The sequence below is a fragment of the Podarcis muralis genome, chromosome 5 (genome assembly GCF_964188315.1).
Source record: "Podarcis muralis chromosome 5, rPodMur119.hap1.1, whole genome shotgun sequence".
Lineage (NCBI taxonomy): Eukaryota > Metazoa > Chordata > Lepidosauria > Squamata > Lacertidae > Podarcis > Podarcis muralis.
In genome coordinates this window covers 62,404,941-62,422,263 of record NC_135659.1, presented here as the reverse complement: position 1 = coordinate 62,422,263, position 17,323 = coordinate 62,404,941, and the positions used below count along the sequence as shown (strand labels likewise).

At 44.9% G+C, this 17,323-nt stretch overlaps 2 protein-coding genes across 2 annotated transcripts in view; one reads left to right on the top strand and one right to left on the bottom strand.

Moving 5' to 3' along the window:
• The window catches only part of MAPKAPK2 (MAPK activated protein kinase 2), a 77,216-nt gene extending 73,731 nt beyond the window's left edge, over positions 1 to 3,485 (bottom strand). The window contains exon 1 of the mRNA XM_028734382.2: positions 2,899 to 3,485. Coding sequence (XP_028590215.2) covers positions 2,899 to 3,177 — 279 coding nt within the window. The 5' untranslated portion in view covers positions 3,178 to 3,485. The remainder of the gene's footprint in view (positions 1 to 2,898) is intronic.
• Positions 3,486 to 3,706: 221 nt separating this feature from the next.
• Positions 3,707 to 17,323, top strand: part of EIF2D (eukaryotic translation initiation factor 2D) — a 103,169-nt gene continuing 89,552 nt past the window's right edge. The window contains exon 1 of the mRNA XM_077929026.1: positions 3,707 to 3,986. The gene's annotated coding sequence lies outside the window, so the exon portion shown is untranslated. The remainder of the gene's footprint in view (positions 3,987 to 17,323) is intronic.

The following is a 17,323-nucleotide window of genomic DNA, read 5'->3' as shown; positions in this document are numbered from 1 at the left end:
CTCATTCTCACCTTATTCTTCCAGGCTTCAGTTCACAAAAACCAGAGACACAATGACACAGTATTCAGCCACTATCTGAAAGTTTTGTCTCTTAGCTCAAGCTGGTAAAAAAAACCCCACTCTCCTGGATAATTGTGGGCTAATAACTTCTGTGGTCTTAGTTGCAAAGCTATTTTGGCTGTTACCATCCAGTATTCTTTATTATTAATTGGTATTAAGGTTAGGCTGAGACAGACAGCCTCAAGGCCAGCCAGTCAACTTCATGGCTGAGCAGGGATTTAAATGTAGGTCTCCCAAGTCCAACACTCTATACCACATGGACCTCCCAGAACAGCCACTGCCAGCCTGATGTCATAGATGAATGGGTGGATCTGGAACCGGGAGTCCCAGGTCCAGTATCTAGGTAGTCATGCTTCTCCTATCTAGGTAGACAAGTCGCTCACACGCACACACAGCCTCAGTTCCCACCTGTAAAATGAACTCACATTTAAACTCAAAATGAGATATTCCCAATAAAAAGTTCGGACATAAACTGTATTAGGAACGCCCACAACCGTAGCATGCTTTCACAAATGACACTGCTCTCTGTAACTAATATAATACAAAAGGATTTTTACATATAACACTGTAAATATCTTTTAGCCTCTCACCTGCTACATATGTGGAAATCTGAAAGTTGAGAATGCAGAACAGAAAGAAGGGGGGGTTCACCCCTTTTTTTCATAGCTGTCAACTATTCTTGCAAGGAATCTTATTCGGAATAAGGGACTTTCACTTTTAAAAAAGGGAAAAGTTGACAGCTATGCTTTTTTTACACAGGGCGCACGTTCTAACAAAGCTATATTTTTTACATTCACTTTATAGGAAATACAAAGGGCACTTCAATTGTAGTGCATATGGTCTCGCGCGTGTACACTAGGGTTTTTTTTAATCTTCTGTGTTTTACCCTTACACAAATTGACATGTCCTTAGAAATAACTCAGGAGAGGCTCAAAGTGGTGTGTGTCTGTTGGGGGGGGGGCGGTTTACAGCAGAAGCCCAACCACGTTTACTCGAAAGTGAACCCCACTGAACTAAAGTAGGGCTTGCTCCCTGGTGAGTGGAGTTAGGATTGCGGCCTTAGTGCCTGAAAATGACTTCGAGAGCGTTTACCAGAAAAGGACCCCCCCCCACACACTCAGGGGGCAGCCAAGGAAGTCCAAGCGCCCTGTGCCCTCTTTCCCGTGTCAAAGCTGAGGAAACACGTGAGCTGTCAACATACATGTTAAGAGGACCACTGGCGAATCTCCATTTTCCTCACCAAGAGGTTCCCTGCTCATGGTGGGCGGCGCTTTTTTTCCTTTTTAAAAAGCCTTGTCGTGACTATAGACGACCAGCCTGAGGAGAAGACTCCCCACGGAAGCCCCTCCTCCCCGACGCGGTCGCCTTCCTTTCACTGCTGAGCAGAGATCGGCGGAGGGTCCATTTCGCCTCTTCCCTCCTCCTCCTCCTCCTCTTACTCAGACCTGCGGGGAAAGAGGGGGAGGGACCGGCGATGGCGAAACTAACCGTTTCCCTAAAGACCAGGAACTGCCTCCTCCCGAACCACTTTGGGAGGCTTTTACAGAAGCGGGACTTTAAATAAAAGCGGGGGAAGGGGTGGGAGAGAAGGAAACCCCCCCCCCCACGGGACCCAAAATTAATGGCTCGTGAGTGCGGCTGGCGGGTCCACCTCCGAGTCGTTACGGAGTCGTCCTCCCCCCCGCCTCGTTTACACTTCTACACCGGGGGCTGCGGTCTGCGGCGGCCCCACGTGAGATGCAGCAGCTGTCCATGCCTGGCTTTCGATTCTCTTGTTTGTCGCCCCCCCCCCCCCCCGCGGAGACACGAGCCAAGCCCTTCTCCCAGTCCTAGGACACGACCGCTCACAAAACGCATTGCAACCCCCTGCAGAGGGTGGGGTGGGGGGGGCAGAGAGAGAGAAGGGTCAAGTGCCAAGCCTATATTGACAACACTGGGCACAGGGTTGCCAACTTGAATAAAATAACCGGGGTCCCAGGGAAGCCCCGCCCCGAATAATCGATCACATGGCACGGTGCACGCACAGTATTTGAATGGCAATACCCGTCAACTTGAGGGGGGCAGCCCCTTCAAATATTTTATTGGGAGGGGTCGAAGACCCCTCGGATCCTAGGAGTTGGCTCCAAGGCTGGACAGCGTGAGCTTTCCCGTGCCTACCCGCCCACCCCCCATGATTTCAGTGGGGTTTACACCCAGGTAAGTGGGGCTAGGATTACAGCCACCCCGCGCTCTCGAGCCGCTGGGGATCCCCCACCCCCGGCAACTCCTCGCCGTTCATTCAAACGCGGGATCCGATTGAAAAAGGCGGCGTTGGTAAGGAGGAGTAAGAAGTAAGAGTAAACCAAACAAACCCCGCCACGTGATTACATCATCAGCTGCCCCCCATCCCCCCCCAAAAGGGGGCAGAACTTTCCACTGGTGAGTAAGTGCGGAACTCCTGCCTAGGCCGTAAAGCGCGGCGCCTCCATTGCAACTTCGCCAGCCTGCGGGTTTAAACTAGACACAATACCCGCCACCCCCACCTCCACCCCCGATCAGCCGCCCCCGATAGACACACGTCACGCACCAAAATGGAGCAAGTTTTATTGTTCTACGCCGCTATGGATCGATCTTCTGCCATAGGCAGGGTCTACAAGAGCCCGATGCTAATAGTGTTTACTCGGAAACAAGTCCACTATTCATTTTGGCGGTTGCTTTCATGGGGATGACAGCCCCACAGGAATTTAAAACTTCTAACAGAGGGCAGGGAAAACTTTTAAATCAAGAAAAGGATCAGAATCGGCCTCCCGGTACCTCGACCCGATTCGCTCCGCTCCCACCGCCGGCAACCCGCCTTACCTTCAGAGCGAATTTGTCTCCAGTTTTCTTGTTGAAGATTTCCAAAACTTTCCCATTAATCCCCAGCCCTAGGACTTGCGTGGTGACCTTGTAATCATCCGTGATGGCGTTTTTCTTGATCGGGAGGACGGACTTGATGTGGAACTGGGGGAATTGTTGTTGCTGGGCCAGTTGCTGCTGCTGCTGCTGCTGTTGGGGCGGCTGCATCGGCGGCGGGGGCGGCGGCGGCGGGTTGGGGAAAAGTATTTGGGGGTTCTGGTTCTGGGTGTTGGACAGCATCGTGCCGTCGGGGGAGCCGAGGCCACCAGCAGCTCTTCCCTCCCGGGCCGCCTCGCCTCGCCCCTCCTTCTCGCCCTCCTCCCTCTCCCCCAACAGTATGAAGTTTTGCGCGCGGCAGCCGGGTCGGAAATTCAGGGGTCTTCCCGATCCTCCTGGGCGCTGGCGAAAGGCGCGACCCCTCCTTTGTTGCGACCCGCGCCCGCCGGAGCTCCCGGCCGGAAGAAGCGGCCGCCCGCCCTTCTCTCGCGGCTCCCCTCCCGCCCCAGCTTGGCCCCAGCGCCCGGCTGCTCGCGGAACGTCTCTCGAGCGCCGAGACAGGAAAAGGAATCGCTACAATGTATCCACCTCGCTCCTTTCCCCGGTCGGCTTCCCTGCGCTGATGTCACAGCCTCGCGTTGACTGGCTGCGCCACGAGGGGTGGGAGGAGCCGGAGGCGGGGCCTGTCCAGGGAGGCGGGGCCTGGAGTTTGTGTGTGAGGTAGCGAAGGAGAGGCGAGGCGCCTGAAGGCTGAGGGAAAGTTGCCACACTTCGGGATGAACTGCTGGAAGGCGACTCCTCTCTCTCTCTCCCTCAGAGTCGTTCCTGGTTTGCAGGCTTTGCTGGGTGGAAAGTGAGCCTGGCAGAGCAGGTGTTCCTTTCCTGTGAACACCAGGCCTGAAGAAGAGCTCTGTGTGGCCGGGAAGTTTGCTTACCAGCGTTTTAAACACTTGGCGGGTCCCCAGTTAAACGAGGGCCTCGCATGGTGACCAAGGTGTGTGGATTCACGCTGGGCAGAGGCAGTCAGTCTCCTGTATTGAAGGCACCAAACAGTAAGCAACACCTGGCATTTATATAGTTTCAGTAAATAATTCCTTTATTTTCAGGAAATGTTTCAAGGACTGCTGGTGTCGGTTTCACTTCAGTTAAAGAAAACACACCCTTATGCACCTCCACTCTACTAAATGCAAAGGCATTAGAAAGTATACACATTGCCACTTAAAAAGGTACATATCATGCTCTGCAATATATCCGTTCTATGGCTGCTGAAAGCTCCTTTGAATCCCCACTAACTGAGTCTTGTAGGTATTTGTATAGTACTCTTACATGGTTAAAAAGCTTGGGAGACCCAAGAATTTACAAACAGATTTTTCAGTAGAGTCCCCCGGAAAGAGTACAAATTCAAGTATGTAGTTATTGCAGCTGATCTCTCCCTGGCCATCAAACAACATCAATTCCAAACACGTGTTTGATGGCTCAACTCTGGTATCATAGTAAAGGCACGGTGAGACTTACTTAGGCTTTCTTATTAATGGAAATGAACGTACAGTGTGTGAAGAAGCTGTGACATCTCAGAAGACTTATAGCTTTAGGCTAATTTTTTTTTAAAGGTACTTACAGAGACTTTACAGTGGTACCTCAGGTTAAGTACTTAATTCGTTCCAGAGGTCTGTTCTTAACCTGAAACTGTTCTTAACCTGAAGCACCACTTTAGCTAATGGGGCCTCCTGCTGCCGCTGCGCCGCCAGAGCACGATTTCTTTTCTCATCCTGAAGCAAAGTTCTTAACCTGAAGCACTATTTCTGGGTTAGCGGAGTCTGTAACCTGAAGTGTATGTAACCTGAAGCGTATGTAAGGTACCACTGTATTTATTTATAATATAATGTATGACTTGCCACAACAGTGTTCTCTGTGTGGCTTACAACAACACATTAAAAATGTAAACCACGGTGACTAAGGATAAAAAGTCCTGTGTCCTATGAGAATTACAATATTACACAGGAAAGGTATTGAAGCTTCAGATACACATTTGCCCCAGTGCAGACAGGAACATAGGAACTGCCTTATACCAGTGGCGTAGCGTGGGGGGTGCAGGGGGGGCAGCCACACCGGGCGCAACATCTGGGGGTTAGGGTTAGGGGGCGCAAATCCACGGGTTAGGGGGCGCAAATTACTTGCCTTGCCCCGGGTGCTGACAACCCACGCTACGCCACTGCCTTATACTGAGTCAGAGCACTGATCCATCCATCTCTGACTGGCAGAGGGTTTCAGGCAGGGGTCTCTCCCAGCTGTATGCAGAGATTCCAGGGAATAAACCTGGGACCTCCTGCATGTAATGCTGATCCTCTACCACTGAGCTATGGCCCTTCCCTAACAGATAGGCTACCAGGAGTCACAGATCAGAAGGGAAGTGTGGAAAGTGGTTTTATGACTGAGATCTTCTGGGCCAGAAACAATCGTTGAGAGATGTGGAGATTCTTTAAAGATTTTTGAAATAAGGAAAATCATCCTCTTGAGAACTGAAATGAATGTTTGTGGATTTGCATGAGAAAAGTCAGGAAAGAACAAATTATTCAGTATACAGTTGTGTAAAATCCCTGGGTTGAAACGAGCCAATTAGAATATATTTTCAGTGCCTTTAACATTTGCTGATAGTTACTGCATCCACTAGCAAGATAAATCCTTTTTCTGTAAAACAGTCACGTAATCACCATTGCACAGGATACCAATGCAACTGTGCCATAGCTTGCTACTGTACCATAATATAGTCACACAATCCTATAAGCAGCTGTGGGTTGTGCAATACTTTATAACGTTGGTCTATATGTCAAGGCTTTAAAAAGATCCCTTTGGGATTTGGCTTCTGTTCACCCAGGGTACGTGAATGTGCTCAGTTTGCAAGCATAAAAGAAGCAGAATGGACAGAGACAGCTGAGTCAATACAAATTATGGAAATGTTCCAAACTTGAACTGCGTTGATTAAGAAAACGCAGATATTTGGTGCAGAAAATGCCAACAATGAGTAGATGCTTCCCTTCTGTTCCCACAAAGCAAACAGAAGGCAAATATTAAAGGCTATGTCAGGCCAGCCTTTGGCATTTCTGAAAGGCCAATTTCGTTTCTGACGTAAGTAAGAATGAAGGGTGAAATAAAACAGCACACATTTCTCGTGTTCTTCATAGGGAGGTTGGGATGACCCTAGCCATCATGAACGATACTTTTCAGCTTACATGGCTGCCGACAGGCATGCAAAAGAACACACCACCAGGGTGGAAGATGCTCTCTTATTCTGCATGGGGAGCTAGAAGCAGGAAAATTATTATTATTATTATTATTATTATTATTATTATTATTATAGCACCCTACATCTGCAGGTCTCCAAATGTCCTTTGGAGTATGGCTAGTATGCATCATGAGAGCGGAGTGGGCAAAATGTGACCTCCTAAGCCATATCACGTGGATATCTGGCCTCATCACTATGTAAGAGTCTGCATGGTGCCTACAGAAATTTAGTGTTGGTTCCTTCAGGATTCTGTGTCCAAAAAGACATAAAGTTTAAGCACCATAAACATGGACTAGGTCAAACTGGGCTGGCCCTACACTGGGCTGTGTGGCTGCACAAATCAAGTTGATGTGACCAAGTTCAAACTTGAAAGAGTATCTGCTGGAGAGATGGCCTAGTAATATTTTGAAGCTTTTATTTATTTTTTGACAAGCCAATGAGGCCAATAATAATATGATCCTTGGGGTCCCTTCCAACTCTATAATCCTATGATTCTGTGATACTAAGGAGCATTTCAAAGATTTTGAAGGCAAAATTTCTACATGGAAATCACTGTTGTACAGAATATAGTATGCATCCTACACATCAACAGTTACATGGATCTTTGGCTTTTCGCAATCTCTAAAAAGATGGGATTAGACAGATTCATACAGGGTGGCTACTAGTCATAATGGCTACTCTCTCCAGAATCAGAGGCAGCATAGGAAAGCAAGGGAGAACTATCACCCTCCTGTTCTGCTTGTGGGCTTCTCATGGGCATCTAGTTGGCCACTGTTTCTGGATGAGATGGGTCGAAGGTCTGATCTAGCAAAGCTCATGTTGTTAAGGCTTTTGTTAGTGTGCAGTTGGGCACAAAAAGTGAGGTAGTTGGAAAGCTAATAAGAAGCTGTTGGAAATATTTGGGGGGAGTTATTAGAGATGCCAGTGTTTATTAAGCATATTAAGCAGTTAAGCATATTAATCAGTTAAATGACAGCATGTACACAGTCATTTCCCCATATTTAGACTTCCCAAACCATATTCCTCTTTCTCATCAGAGCCTCCTCTTTTTTGCCTTCCTCTTTCAGCAGGTCATTGCATCCTTGTAAACACCCTTAAATAACTCCTGGTTTCGCATCCGTTCATTACTGAACTAAGGCAGGTTCATACATGGATTCCCACTGTATAGTAGATAAGAATTACTGGCTCCTATGGAGAAACACCACCACTGATATAGGGTATAAGCAAGGATCAAAGCACACTTTGTGTTCGTTCAGCTTTTATTTATTTTTAAGTCTGATGGGGAATGTGTGCAGTTGGAAAAATCTGCTTTTAGAACCTGCTGCATTTTACCAAGCTATGAGAATACTTCTGAAACTAAGGGAATTTTCAACACAAGAGGCTGGTTTATCATGTTAGTGTTGCTTTCCAAAACCCATGCTTTTGCTCCAGGCTTGGCAGAAGCCTTTATAGCAGTAATTCCCAAACTGTGATAGGTTAGGAAAGCTTTGAGGGCTTTCCCATATGTCATCATTTTGAAAACAACAACTGTGGAAGCCCGGAAGAATGTAGAGTCCAGGAATGTGGCTGAGGATGGAAGGAGAATGCTAGGGAGGAAGGATTGGCCAACACAGGAAATGTCTTCCTTCTCCTTCTTACTGGAAGTCAGGCACATAGATCAATAGTAGTGAGGAGCTGTGTGAGTGTGTATTTTGGGATAAGGGACAGTGGGATGGAGCAGAAATAAATATAAAAATGGAATTTCCTGTACTAGAAATCCTTTTCCTTTCAAGGTTTCTCGCTGCACCCAAAGCCCACCCCCTTTGACCCTAGCTTCCCATTCTCAGGCATGATCAGGTCCATGGCCCATCTAGCTTCCAAGCGTGGAGATAGAGCAAAGCCCTCATGGCTAGTGGCCATTGATAGCCTTCTCATCTATGGACTCTTCATTCCACCACGTGAGGAGAGATATATTTGGATCTGGACCATGCTTTTAGTTTTTAGCAACTTTTAAAAAGAAGTAACAATTAGGTGCCAAGTTACATATTTTCACACACTATGTTCTGTAATATTTTTATTTGAATTTAAATACACCTCTTTTGTTAATGAAGCCATCTTATGTAACTCTGGTTTTTTGGCATGCTGTCAAGAAAGACCCCAAAAGGCAGATCGGAAATTTATTTGCACTGTTGAAAACTAACATGATAATGGTTTCATTCATTTGTCCAACTAATGCAGAGTATGGAGGAGAACATACATTCAACCCTGCTATTGGCTAAGAGGCATTGGCATTATATAAAGTACAACCTTGAAATGTTTCGCAAGCTGTAGTTTCTTCCACCTCTCTTCACATTCCTTTTCCCTTGTGATTAGCACAGAAATCCCATTTCCGATTTTTGCAGAAACAAACTCTCAGCACAGCAGCTCCTGCAAGATCTTTTATTTCACTTTCTATGCTGCAAAGATATGACTGGTGAAATCAAGGCTTCAAAATCACATTCAACAGTGGAGGGATTTTTATAATGCAGATCAGCTGTGGAGATGAGTAGTTCTGGTTCCCTTTCTTTGAAGCAACTGTACGGATAGGGTGGGCCAATGGTGGTGCTTTTCCTCTCGTGCCCAGAGACCCAAAAACCTAGCTTAGAATTAGAAAAATCCAGAGAGGATAGGCCTATCAAAGGCTGTTCACCATGATAGCTAAATGGAATCTAGGGACCATATAACTTTGAATACCAGCTCCTGGACATAAATGGACTATCAGCTTCATATAGAACCAGCCCTACTGTTAGACAGAGCCAGGCAGCTGATTGTGGATGTTGGGAACAGGCAGCAAACTATTATTTAATTTATTATTACTGCATTATTACTGCCATGGATGGGGGAGAGGTGGAATTATTTGCTTCAGGTGCCAAAATAATTTGACTAGCCTTGAGTATTGTGCACCTTAACTAGAAGTGGGGGGAGGGGCGAGAGTAGCATCTTTTACTGCCTTGCCACAGGCAGAATAATGCTTCACACCCACCTTGCAAGCATCCTAGAGGTTTCTAGCAGACTACAATGGCAAAAATGCTGCAACAGACAGTCTGATTCAGCAGCATCCTTGTCTTCAACCTGCAGCTGAAAGAGATGAGGTTAGGGAGGGGTCTGTATAGGTTTGGGCAGTGTTTTCCCCTTCAAATGGGCCTCCTCACTTGATCCACCCACAGGTCATGAGAATGTGGCTTGACTTTTATTCTCTGAGTACAGATTCAGCCTTTCACTATGTGTACATTTAAATACGTGGTCACCTTCATATATATATTTAACAATGGAAATATATCATCTGTGAGAGCCACTGATCCAAAGCAAGAGTGTGGTACGGAGGTTTAACCCTTGTTACGTATGCATAGATTATTGGCAATTTAGTTGATAACTTCATATTCTCAACTGGAAATGGAATATAGAGGAACCATTTGGTTTGCTTTGAGAAATGTGATAACATGCACAATTTTAAAAATTAAAATCAATCACGCACACACACACACACACACACACACACACACACACACACCAAGTCACACCAGTATCAGGAAAGCCACAAAAGGTAAAAATAGCATCTTCCCTTCCAGGTCAAATAGTCACTTCAGGAGACAATTTTAATTAGCCACCACCCATGCCATGGTCCAAGTCTGCTTCCATTCCAAAACACAGTGGCAGTGATTCTTACTTGTAGGTAGGGAAGAGATATCTATTGTTGGAAGCCTCCCAGAGTGGCCACCCAGTTGGATGGGCCGCATATAAGTAATAAATTATTATTATTATTATTATTATTATTATTATTATTATTATTCAGGCTAACAGTGGCATAGGCTTTGCTATTGTGCTGTCCAAAACAAAACATACAAGCAAAACCTCTATGCAAAGAAGAAATCTCCTCCCAAGGGTGATTTCATTTAAGAAACCTCACTCCATTTTAGTCACTTTGTATCAGACATCTCTAATTCCGCAAATAAAAACATAAGTGAGTTAATCATTACGTTGGCCAAAGCCTCCTCTTTCCTGACGAGTGTTTATCTATAATCAATTCCCATGAAGAGAAGGGACATGAATAACAGAGCAGGGAGGATGAGTGTCAAAGAAAGGCCAAGAGGTGAGAATGAGTTCTGCAAAGAACAAAGCACATCCCAGCAGCCGCAAATTAACTCAGTCTTCCGTGTGCAGCTCTGAATCCAATAAAGAAACCAATGATCCCCAGAACTGGACTTCAAAGATAAGGGACAATCACTCAGAGCCAATTTATCACTCTGAAACCTGGCATCTGTTAGGGCCCGATTCAGATTAGATTCAGATTTGTTCATTCGAACGTTAGTCATCAGGCCTCCACAAAGCATTGGTTAGGCAAAAGGGAACAACAGATCCATAGTCAAGTTAACATAATAATTCAAATAAAACTACATAACCAATTGGAAACCTGTTATTCCAGGCATGGTAGAAGGGGAAAGTTTTTTTTGTTTTAAACAATGAATGGGAAAGCTGCTCCCCAGGATTCTTAAGGCGTCCGGTATTTGCGCATTCACACAATGACTAGTTTTAATAATTCTGCACATGTTGTTTGAGGCAGTGGTGAACCTTGGGGCCCCAAATTTCAATGGTGCCTTGTGTGATGCCAAAATTTGGTGCCCTCCACCTTTCACCTTCCATTCTACTACATCATAGTTATGCCCCCCGTCTGAGGCTCCGTGCCCAGTAAGAATGAACAGTTTGTGCTCCCCTAAATCTGCCTCTGAGGATAGCAGGCTCATTCATGTTTCCTACACAGTAGATAGATTAATATAGTGTGTAATACAGCAGGTACCTCCATATATCTGTATATACATATGACTACTCATCTCTCAAAAAAGGGGGGAACTTCTGGGGGGGGGGGTTGAGAACTCACAGAGTGTCTGCATGGCTTCTCTTCTTCTTCTTCTTCTTCTTCTTCTTCTTCTTCTTCTTCTTCTTCTTCTTCTTCTTCTTCCAGTTTACATACCACCCTTTATCCAAAGATCCCAGGGTGGTGTACAACATTAAGAATATACAGCATAATAATAAAAACATCATACAAAGCATATTAATACACAGCATAATAATAATAATATAATCTCATGCTGCCACCCTCTGGACCTCTCGTGGAGAGGGCACATGAAGAAGGGCCTCAGATGGTGACTGCAGGGTCCAAGTCCATTCATACCTCATACTTTGAGGTATTGCAGATGAAACAAGGCCCCTCCCCTCTCCCCACAAGCTGTTCTGGGAATTCTGGTGACCCCCTCCCCCTTGAGCCAATTTCAGGGGCATGGGGGAGAGCCCTGTTGTGCAAGCAGAATACATTATCACTATAATTTACATATCCTGGTCTTTCCATACAAGGCAGTTCACAATAGTGGGGGCGGGGACCCAGCAGAATCCTATATGCACATACTCAGAAGTAGGGCCCATTAAATTAAATGGGCTGTACTTCCAGGTTGCAACCGAACAGTATAATAAACCAAATAAACAGTGTGGAAGATAATTTAAACAGCTAAGTCAGATAAGAATACAAAGACATTAATTGGGGTTTTTGGTTTATTAGTGGATATTAGGGCCTTTCTGGTGGGCAGGTGAATAGTTATATGGTGGCACACTCGCAAAATTAGTGAGGTGGTGTTGTAGTAGCTTTCGGAGAAAACATGCAGAGGGTGACCTGCTGCCCTTCCGATTTCTATGACCGCCAGAATGTGTTTTCTTAGCAATGAGACATTGCATGAACAGTAGTAAAATGTGATCAAGCCAAATGATAATAAAATGCAATGCAAGTACAGTGGATGCTCGGGTTGCGAACGTGATCCATGCAGGATGCACGTTTGCAACCTGCAGCGTCCGCAACCCGTAGTGGCGCATCTGTGCACACACGGGTTGCGATTCGGCACTTCTGTGCATGCGGGACCGCCGAAACCTGGAAGTAACCCGTTCCGGTACTTCCAGGTTTCAGCGGTCCGTAACCCAAAAAAATGCAGCCTGAAGCATCTGTAACCTGAGGTATGACTGTACTATCTAGATGAAATATATGTGGTTCTCCTGCAGAAAAAGTGTAGAAATTGTGCAACGTTTAGGCAGCATAAACAGACTTTTCATTCATTGGATCACTGTAGAATTTCTTGTGCCTCGTGTTCCTGGCCTTTTAATTCAAGTATCTTTACCTTCCCTCTCAATCTAGGTTTTTACAATATTAAAATGTTAAGTTTGTTTTATCCAAAACTAGACCAATATACCATCACCACCACTGCCATCATTATTCTTTATAAAACATTGTTACATGCTACTGCGGTCTTCAAGAAGTGCAAGATCCCAGGAGTTCAGGTTCTTACCCAGGGTTTGTGGTTCCTTTTAGAAATGAGGCATAGCGGAGATTGTGGTGTCTTTATGATATGTTGGTTTTTTTACACATATATGCAACCTGAGCCTACAATGGAGAGGTTCCCAGCATGGTCTTGCTTCTCGCATAGAACAGCAGCCTTGGATCCCAAACAGAAATCAACCATGTTATCTCTCTCCTTTTACAGCCTGTCACAGTTTTGCTAGCATATCACTGCCAACTGCAATCCTAAAAAAAAACCCTAACACTGGCCTTTTGTCTTACCGTTTAAAACCAGGGCCCAGGGAGGGGCTTCACCCATTGGACTGGCAGGCACTGAATCTCCTGGTGGCGCTACCTTTTGTTAGGTCAGTGACTCAGCCATTGTCAAGTGATTACCTCATGAGGAAGCTGGCCTGTTTTTATTTCCAACCCTTGCTAGATCCAGGAATTTAGGGGGTTTCTTAAATACTAACCCTTTACTGAATCTGGAGATTTAGGGGAGTCTGACCCCCATCACAAACTCATAACAATATTCACCACGCACTGTACAAAAAGATAAGGAGTGGGTCCCTGCCGGCAGTGTTAAAGTCTTAAAAAGCATAAGGAAAGGATAGTTGATGGTAGAGGGGGAAGGAAGCCATCTTGTTCATGCATGGCATTTTTAACAAGGCTGCATTTTGGTGTATATACTGGCTCATGACTAGCCAATGCAATCACTTACGTGCCTGTATGCCATTCACCACCCAGATGTCATGAATGACAGGTTCAGAAGCTATCTCTTAGCGCCAGTAGCATCCATCGGATCACAAAGCGATTAAATCTATCAGTTGCCAGGCAGCATTTCATATAAACTATAAAAACCTTCCCAGGGAATCAGTGTCTTCTGCCTGGAAAGCCTTGGAATCTGCAGAACAGCAGGAGCCTATTACCCATTTCCAGCTATGTTAGATCTTAAGTGTTTGTGTTAATATTTCTCCTACCAAGAAACCTCATTAATTACAAGGCGTGCAGCATCTCAGGAAATCCTTGTTACAAATGAGGTCTTTTTTCTGATCCTTTTGCCCTGATCACCATGGGGTTTGAAACTGTACATGTGTTAAGTCTGTACGTGGTTGCTTTTTAAAAGACCGGCACAAAGCAACGATAAAAGATCAAAGAATCTCTTGGTGGTGCAGTTAGGTAATTTTAGTCTCTGAAATTAATGGTCTCGTTTGCATGCACGCAGACACATCCATCTCTTTAGATGGTAATGTCTATTATTCTGCTTGCTTCAATATGTGGTGGGTGAGACTGACTGTGTTTGGTGTCTTCCTGCCCCCATCCTGCTGAGTGGGGCCCTGGACGTCTGCCCCCAAAGCCTCCCCTGACACTGGTACTGCTGGTAGAATCTTTAATGAAGCTATCGCACTTTATGGAATTGCTTTATGGGATTTTGGAGCAATGATAGCTATGCAGAATATGATTCCTTCTTCCTCCCTTCAAAACATTCAAGCAAAATCAAGCTCCGCAGTGCAGAACAGCAGGCATGGGTAGGAGCATCTGGTTCTCTGCTTATGAAGTCAAAAACTCATTTCTCATTTAGGGTTCCAAAGATCTCAAGTTATAGTGTGGGTAGAGAAGGCTCTATGAAGAAGGGTCCCTTTCCATGCAAGGCTGTCCATTCTGGTGCCCTTAATAGCTGCATCACAGAATCTGAGAGGTTATGCAGTTGGACCAGCCTTGCTAGTATGGACTAACTTAGAAAAACCAAGATAACACAAGAATGCCAATTGCAGCAGGAGAACAAGGAGCAGGCAACTCAACATGGATTACTTGTGTGCACATTTGATAAAGTGTTTCTGAGGAGATTCACAATACTATCTGTTGATGGGAATATTTTATTTTTTTTAAAAAGAAGATTTGGCTAGGAATCAGGGTTTTGTGATAAGATTTGGGTTTGCACAAAGCTGTGATTATGTGATCCTGTGTGTATATGATCCATGCAATTCTTTCCTCTTAAACACTAATGGGTGGAGCATTTATTATCTACCTATTTAAAGGCCTTTTTTATCCCACTCTTTAGCTGAAAAGGCTCTCAGAACCTTGCTTATACAAAACTACAGCCAGGACAGTCCATATCCTCAGGTTTACTACTCCTGCTGCTACTACTACTAATAATAATTCATGGCTTGCCTTGTATATAAATTTAAAGGCAATTTACAATTACTGTATACAATAATCAAGAATAGATTTTAAAAGAATACAAATAAGCTTCCATGGAAACTTTACATTTACCACCACCACCACACTCAACTGGAAAATGCGGGTGGGGGGGGTGAACCTACAGCATGCAAGAAAAAAGGATGGCAAGGGACGAGGAAGATAAGCACCAGTTCTTAAAAGTTACAGATCACTTCCTTAATTAGTTTTTTTATTACGATTTTTGTGTGTTACAAAACAAACAAATAAACAGCGAAGTTACAGTTCTTATAGCACTGAGCTGAAATGAAAATCGTTCAGGTAGCTTGACAGAATGGCTAGTGCTTGGTGACAGTTTGGGAGAGCCAAAGGCAGCTGGTCTCTCAGCAAAAAAACGATGGGATAGCCCTGCTTCTCTTATCTCCTTCTACTCTGCAGCAGTGTCTGCTGCTAGGTGATAGCTAGTTTAAGAGTAATCTTATCTGTGTTGTTTAGGGGAGAGGCAGCAGGGTCCCTGCTCTACCAAACATAGCCCTTTGCCACTCCAGGTATCTATGAAGTGCCCCAAAGGGTCTCACAACAATCAAATCTAGTAAAAAAAAACCCCACCATGTCCCCTCTGGAGCGGAGGTCCCTCAACAACCTAATGCAGAAGACTTTCCCCTCCCCCCAAAAAAGGCCAAATATTGGTCTGCTCGAGAGATTTACACATGATTGAAAGGAAGAGAAGGTCTGTGCTGTGAAAGGCCAAGGACTGTTGACTCAGGCGATAAAACAGGACAACACTGATGTTCCACAGCTATTAGTGGTGGAAATGACACATTAGATGGCTGCAAGTCCAGCCCACAAGGGCACAGTGTGCTCACAAAGACATGACTCTCAAAAATGCTCCATAAAACCAGGTGGAGCCCATAGCTAATGAACCCTGCACAAGACTAACAGAGACCATATACCACTCCCATTTACACTATATCCTGTGTTCTCCCACCACCAGTTTGGGGTATACACATGATGTTAACTACAGTCGTGATCCATCCTGTCATTTCCCCAAACCAGCTTTGAACTGGATTGAGAAACAGAGCATCCTAATAGCATTTTAAGCCAATAATGTGTACACAGCTTGTGTCGGGGGCAGGGAGTTTAAAGAAAGAACATGTAAGGGGGGGGGTACATGATCAGCTTGGAGAGATAATCTGGTGGACAACCTCTGAGGGCAGATGCGGGAAGGGGAAAGATGGGATGTGGGAGATCCACAATCTGATATCTTGTCAGGTTTTCCACTTTGAAGCAGCTGTGTGTCTGTCCAATATTGCACAAAGCAGCACTAATCCTTGTCCCCAATCTAAATTACCTTCCTGAAGCTGTTCTTGGACCCATAGAGAGAAAAAGGCAGGCATGACACAAGCACCTGTCTTTTTTCTACTATTGGTTTAATATCAGCTTCAAAAGAGGGGGTATTAGATAGCAAAAAATGAGGGTGGTGGAAAGGATTAAAAGTCCCCCGCCATCTAGCCCACCTGCTCCAGTCAAAATTAGAACACTTCCCTCCTTGGGCTGCTTTAAAATGGGGGGAAACATTAAGAGATCGGATCACACAACTTCTGCATTACACCAATTTATGTGTGTGGTTATGATATGTATTACGAATTAGGCAACTGGTGAACATGGCCAAATCTCATCTGTTTGTTGCGTTTGCTACACCACCTTGCAATTCACTAGGTGGCGCCAAACAGTAGGAAAAAGTACCAGCCGGTAATCAAAAAACGGAAAAGATTATGATTAGATCTGGATTGTTTTTTATTATTATTATTTTGAAAAACAGAGAATATTATGAAGAGCCAGGATATGTGTTCCTGAGGGTCACTTCACGCACACTCTTTCTCCCCACCCCCATGAAATGACAGCACACCCATGCAGAAGGGAGCTGCAGTCCATTCCATTTGTAACATTTGCTGTGGCAAAGTTTGTAAATTGGTGGCACAGGAGACTGATAATAGAAAACAAACTTTTATTTAACTCTGTACGGCTTTAATTGTAACTGATCTACAACTGACTAAGGTTTCTGTGTTCTGCAAGGGTTCCCCAGAACTGTTTTCCTTCGTCCAGCACTCCCTAGAGATTTTTAAAAGGAGGCTAAATAAAGACAGTAGGAACCCAAGTGTTCCTATTTAGCTTCCTTATAAAAATGAAATATTTGTTTCTGTTTCTAATAATAGCTTTTCTTCTCCTTCTGATCCTTGGTGTAGCACTAGGCCTCTCAGGGCCCAAAAGCTGCTTGGAAGTGAGTCTCACTGACACCGTGACCTGCAGGAGTTCCCTTCTGTCCTCTCCTGAGATTAGTCTAGCTTGTTTGTATCTTTTGACAGACATATCTACATTTTTTCCGTTGTTTCAGTCATCACTGGCTCAAAGCTTTGAATGCTCCGCAGATCTCTTCTGTTCCTCTTGTACACAGCCACATTATTCCCTTTGAACTAAATTGTTCTATATGTGCACTATATAGAGCATCAGCCCTGAAAACTCTTAGCCTGGCCTTAGGATTAGTGGTGTTAGGACTAGTGGTCATCTTAAGATTCTTCGACAAGTTATGCAAG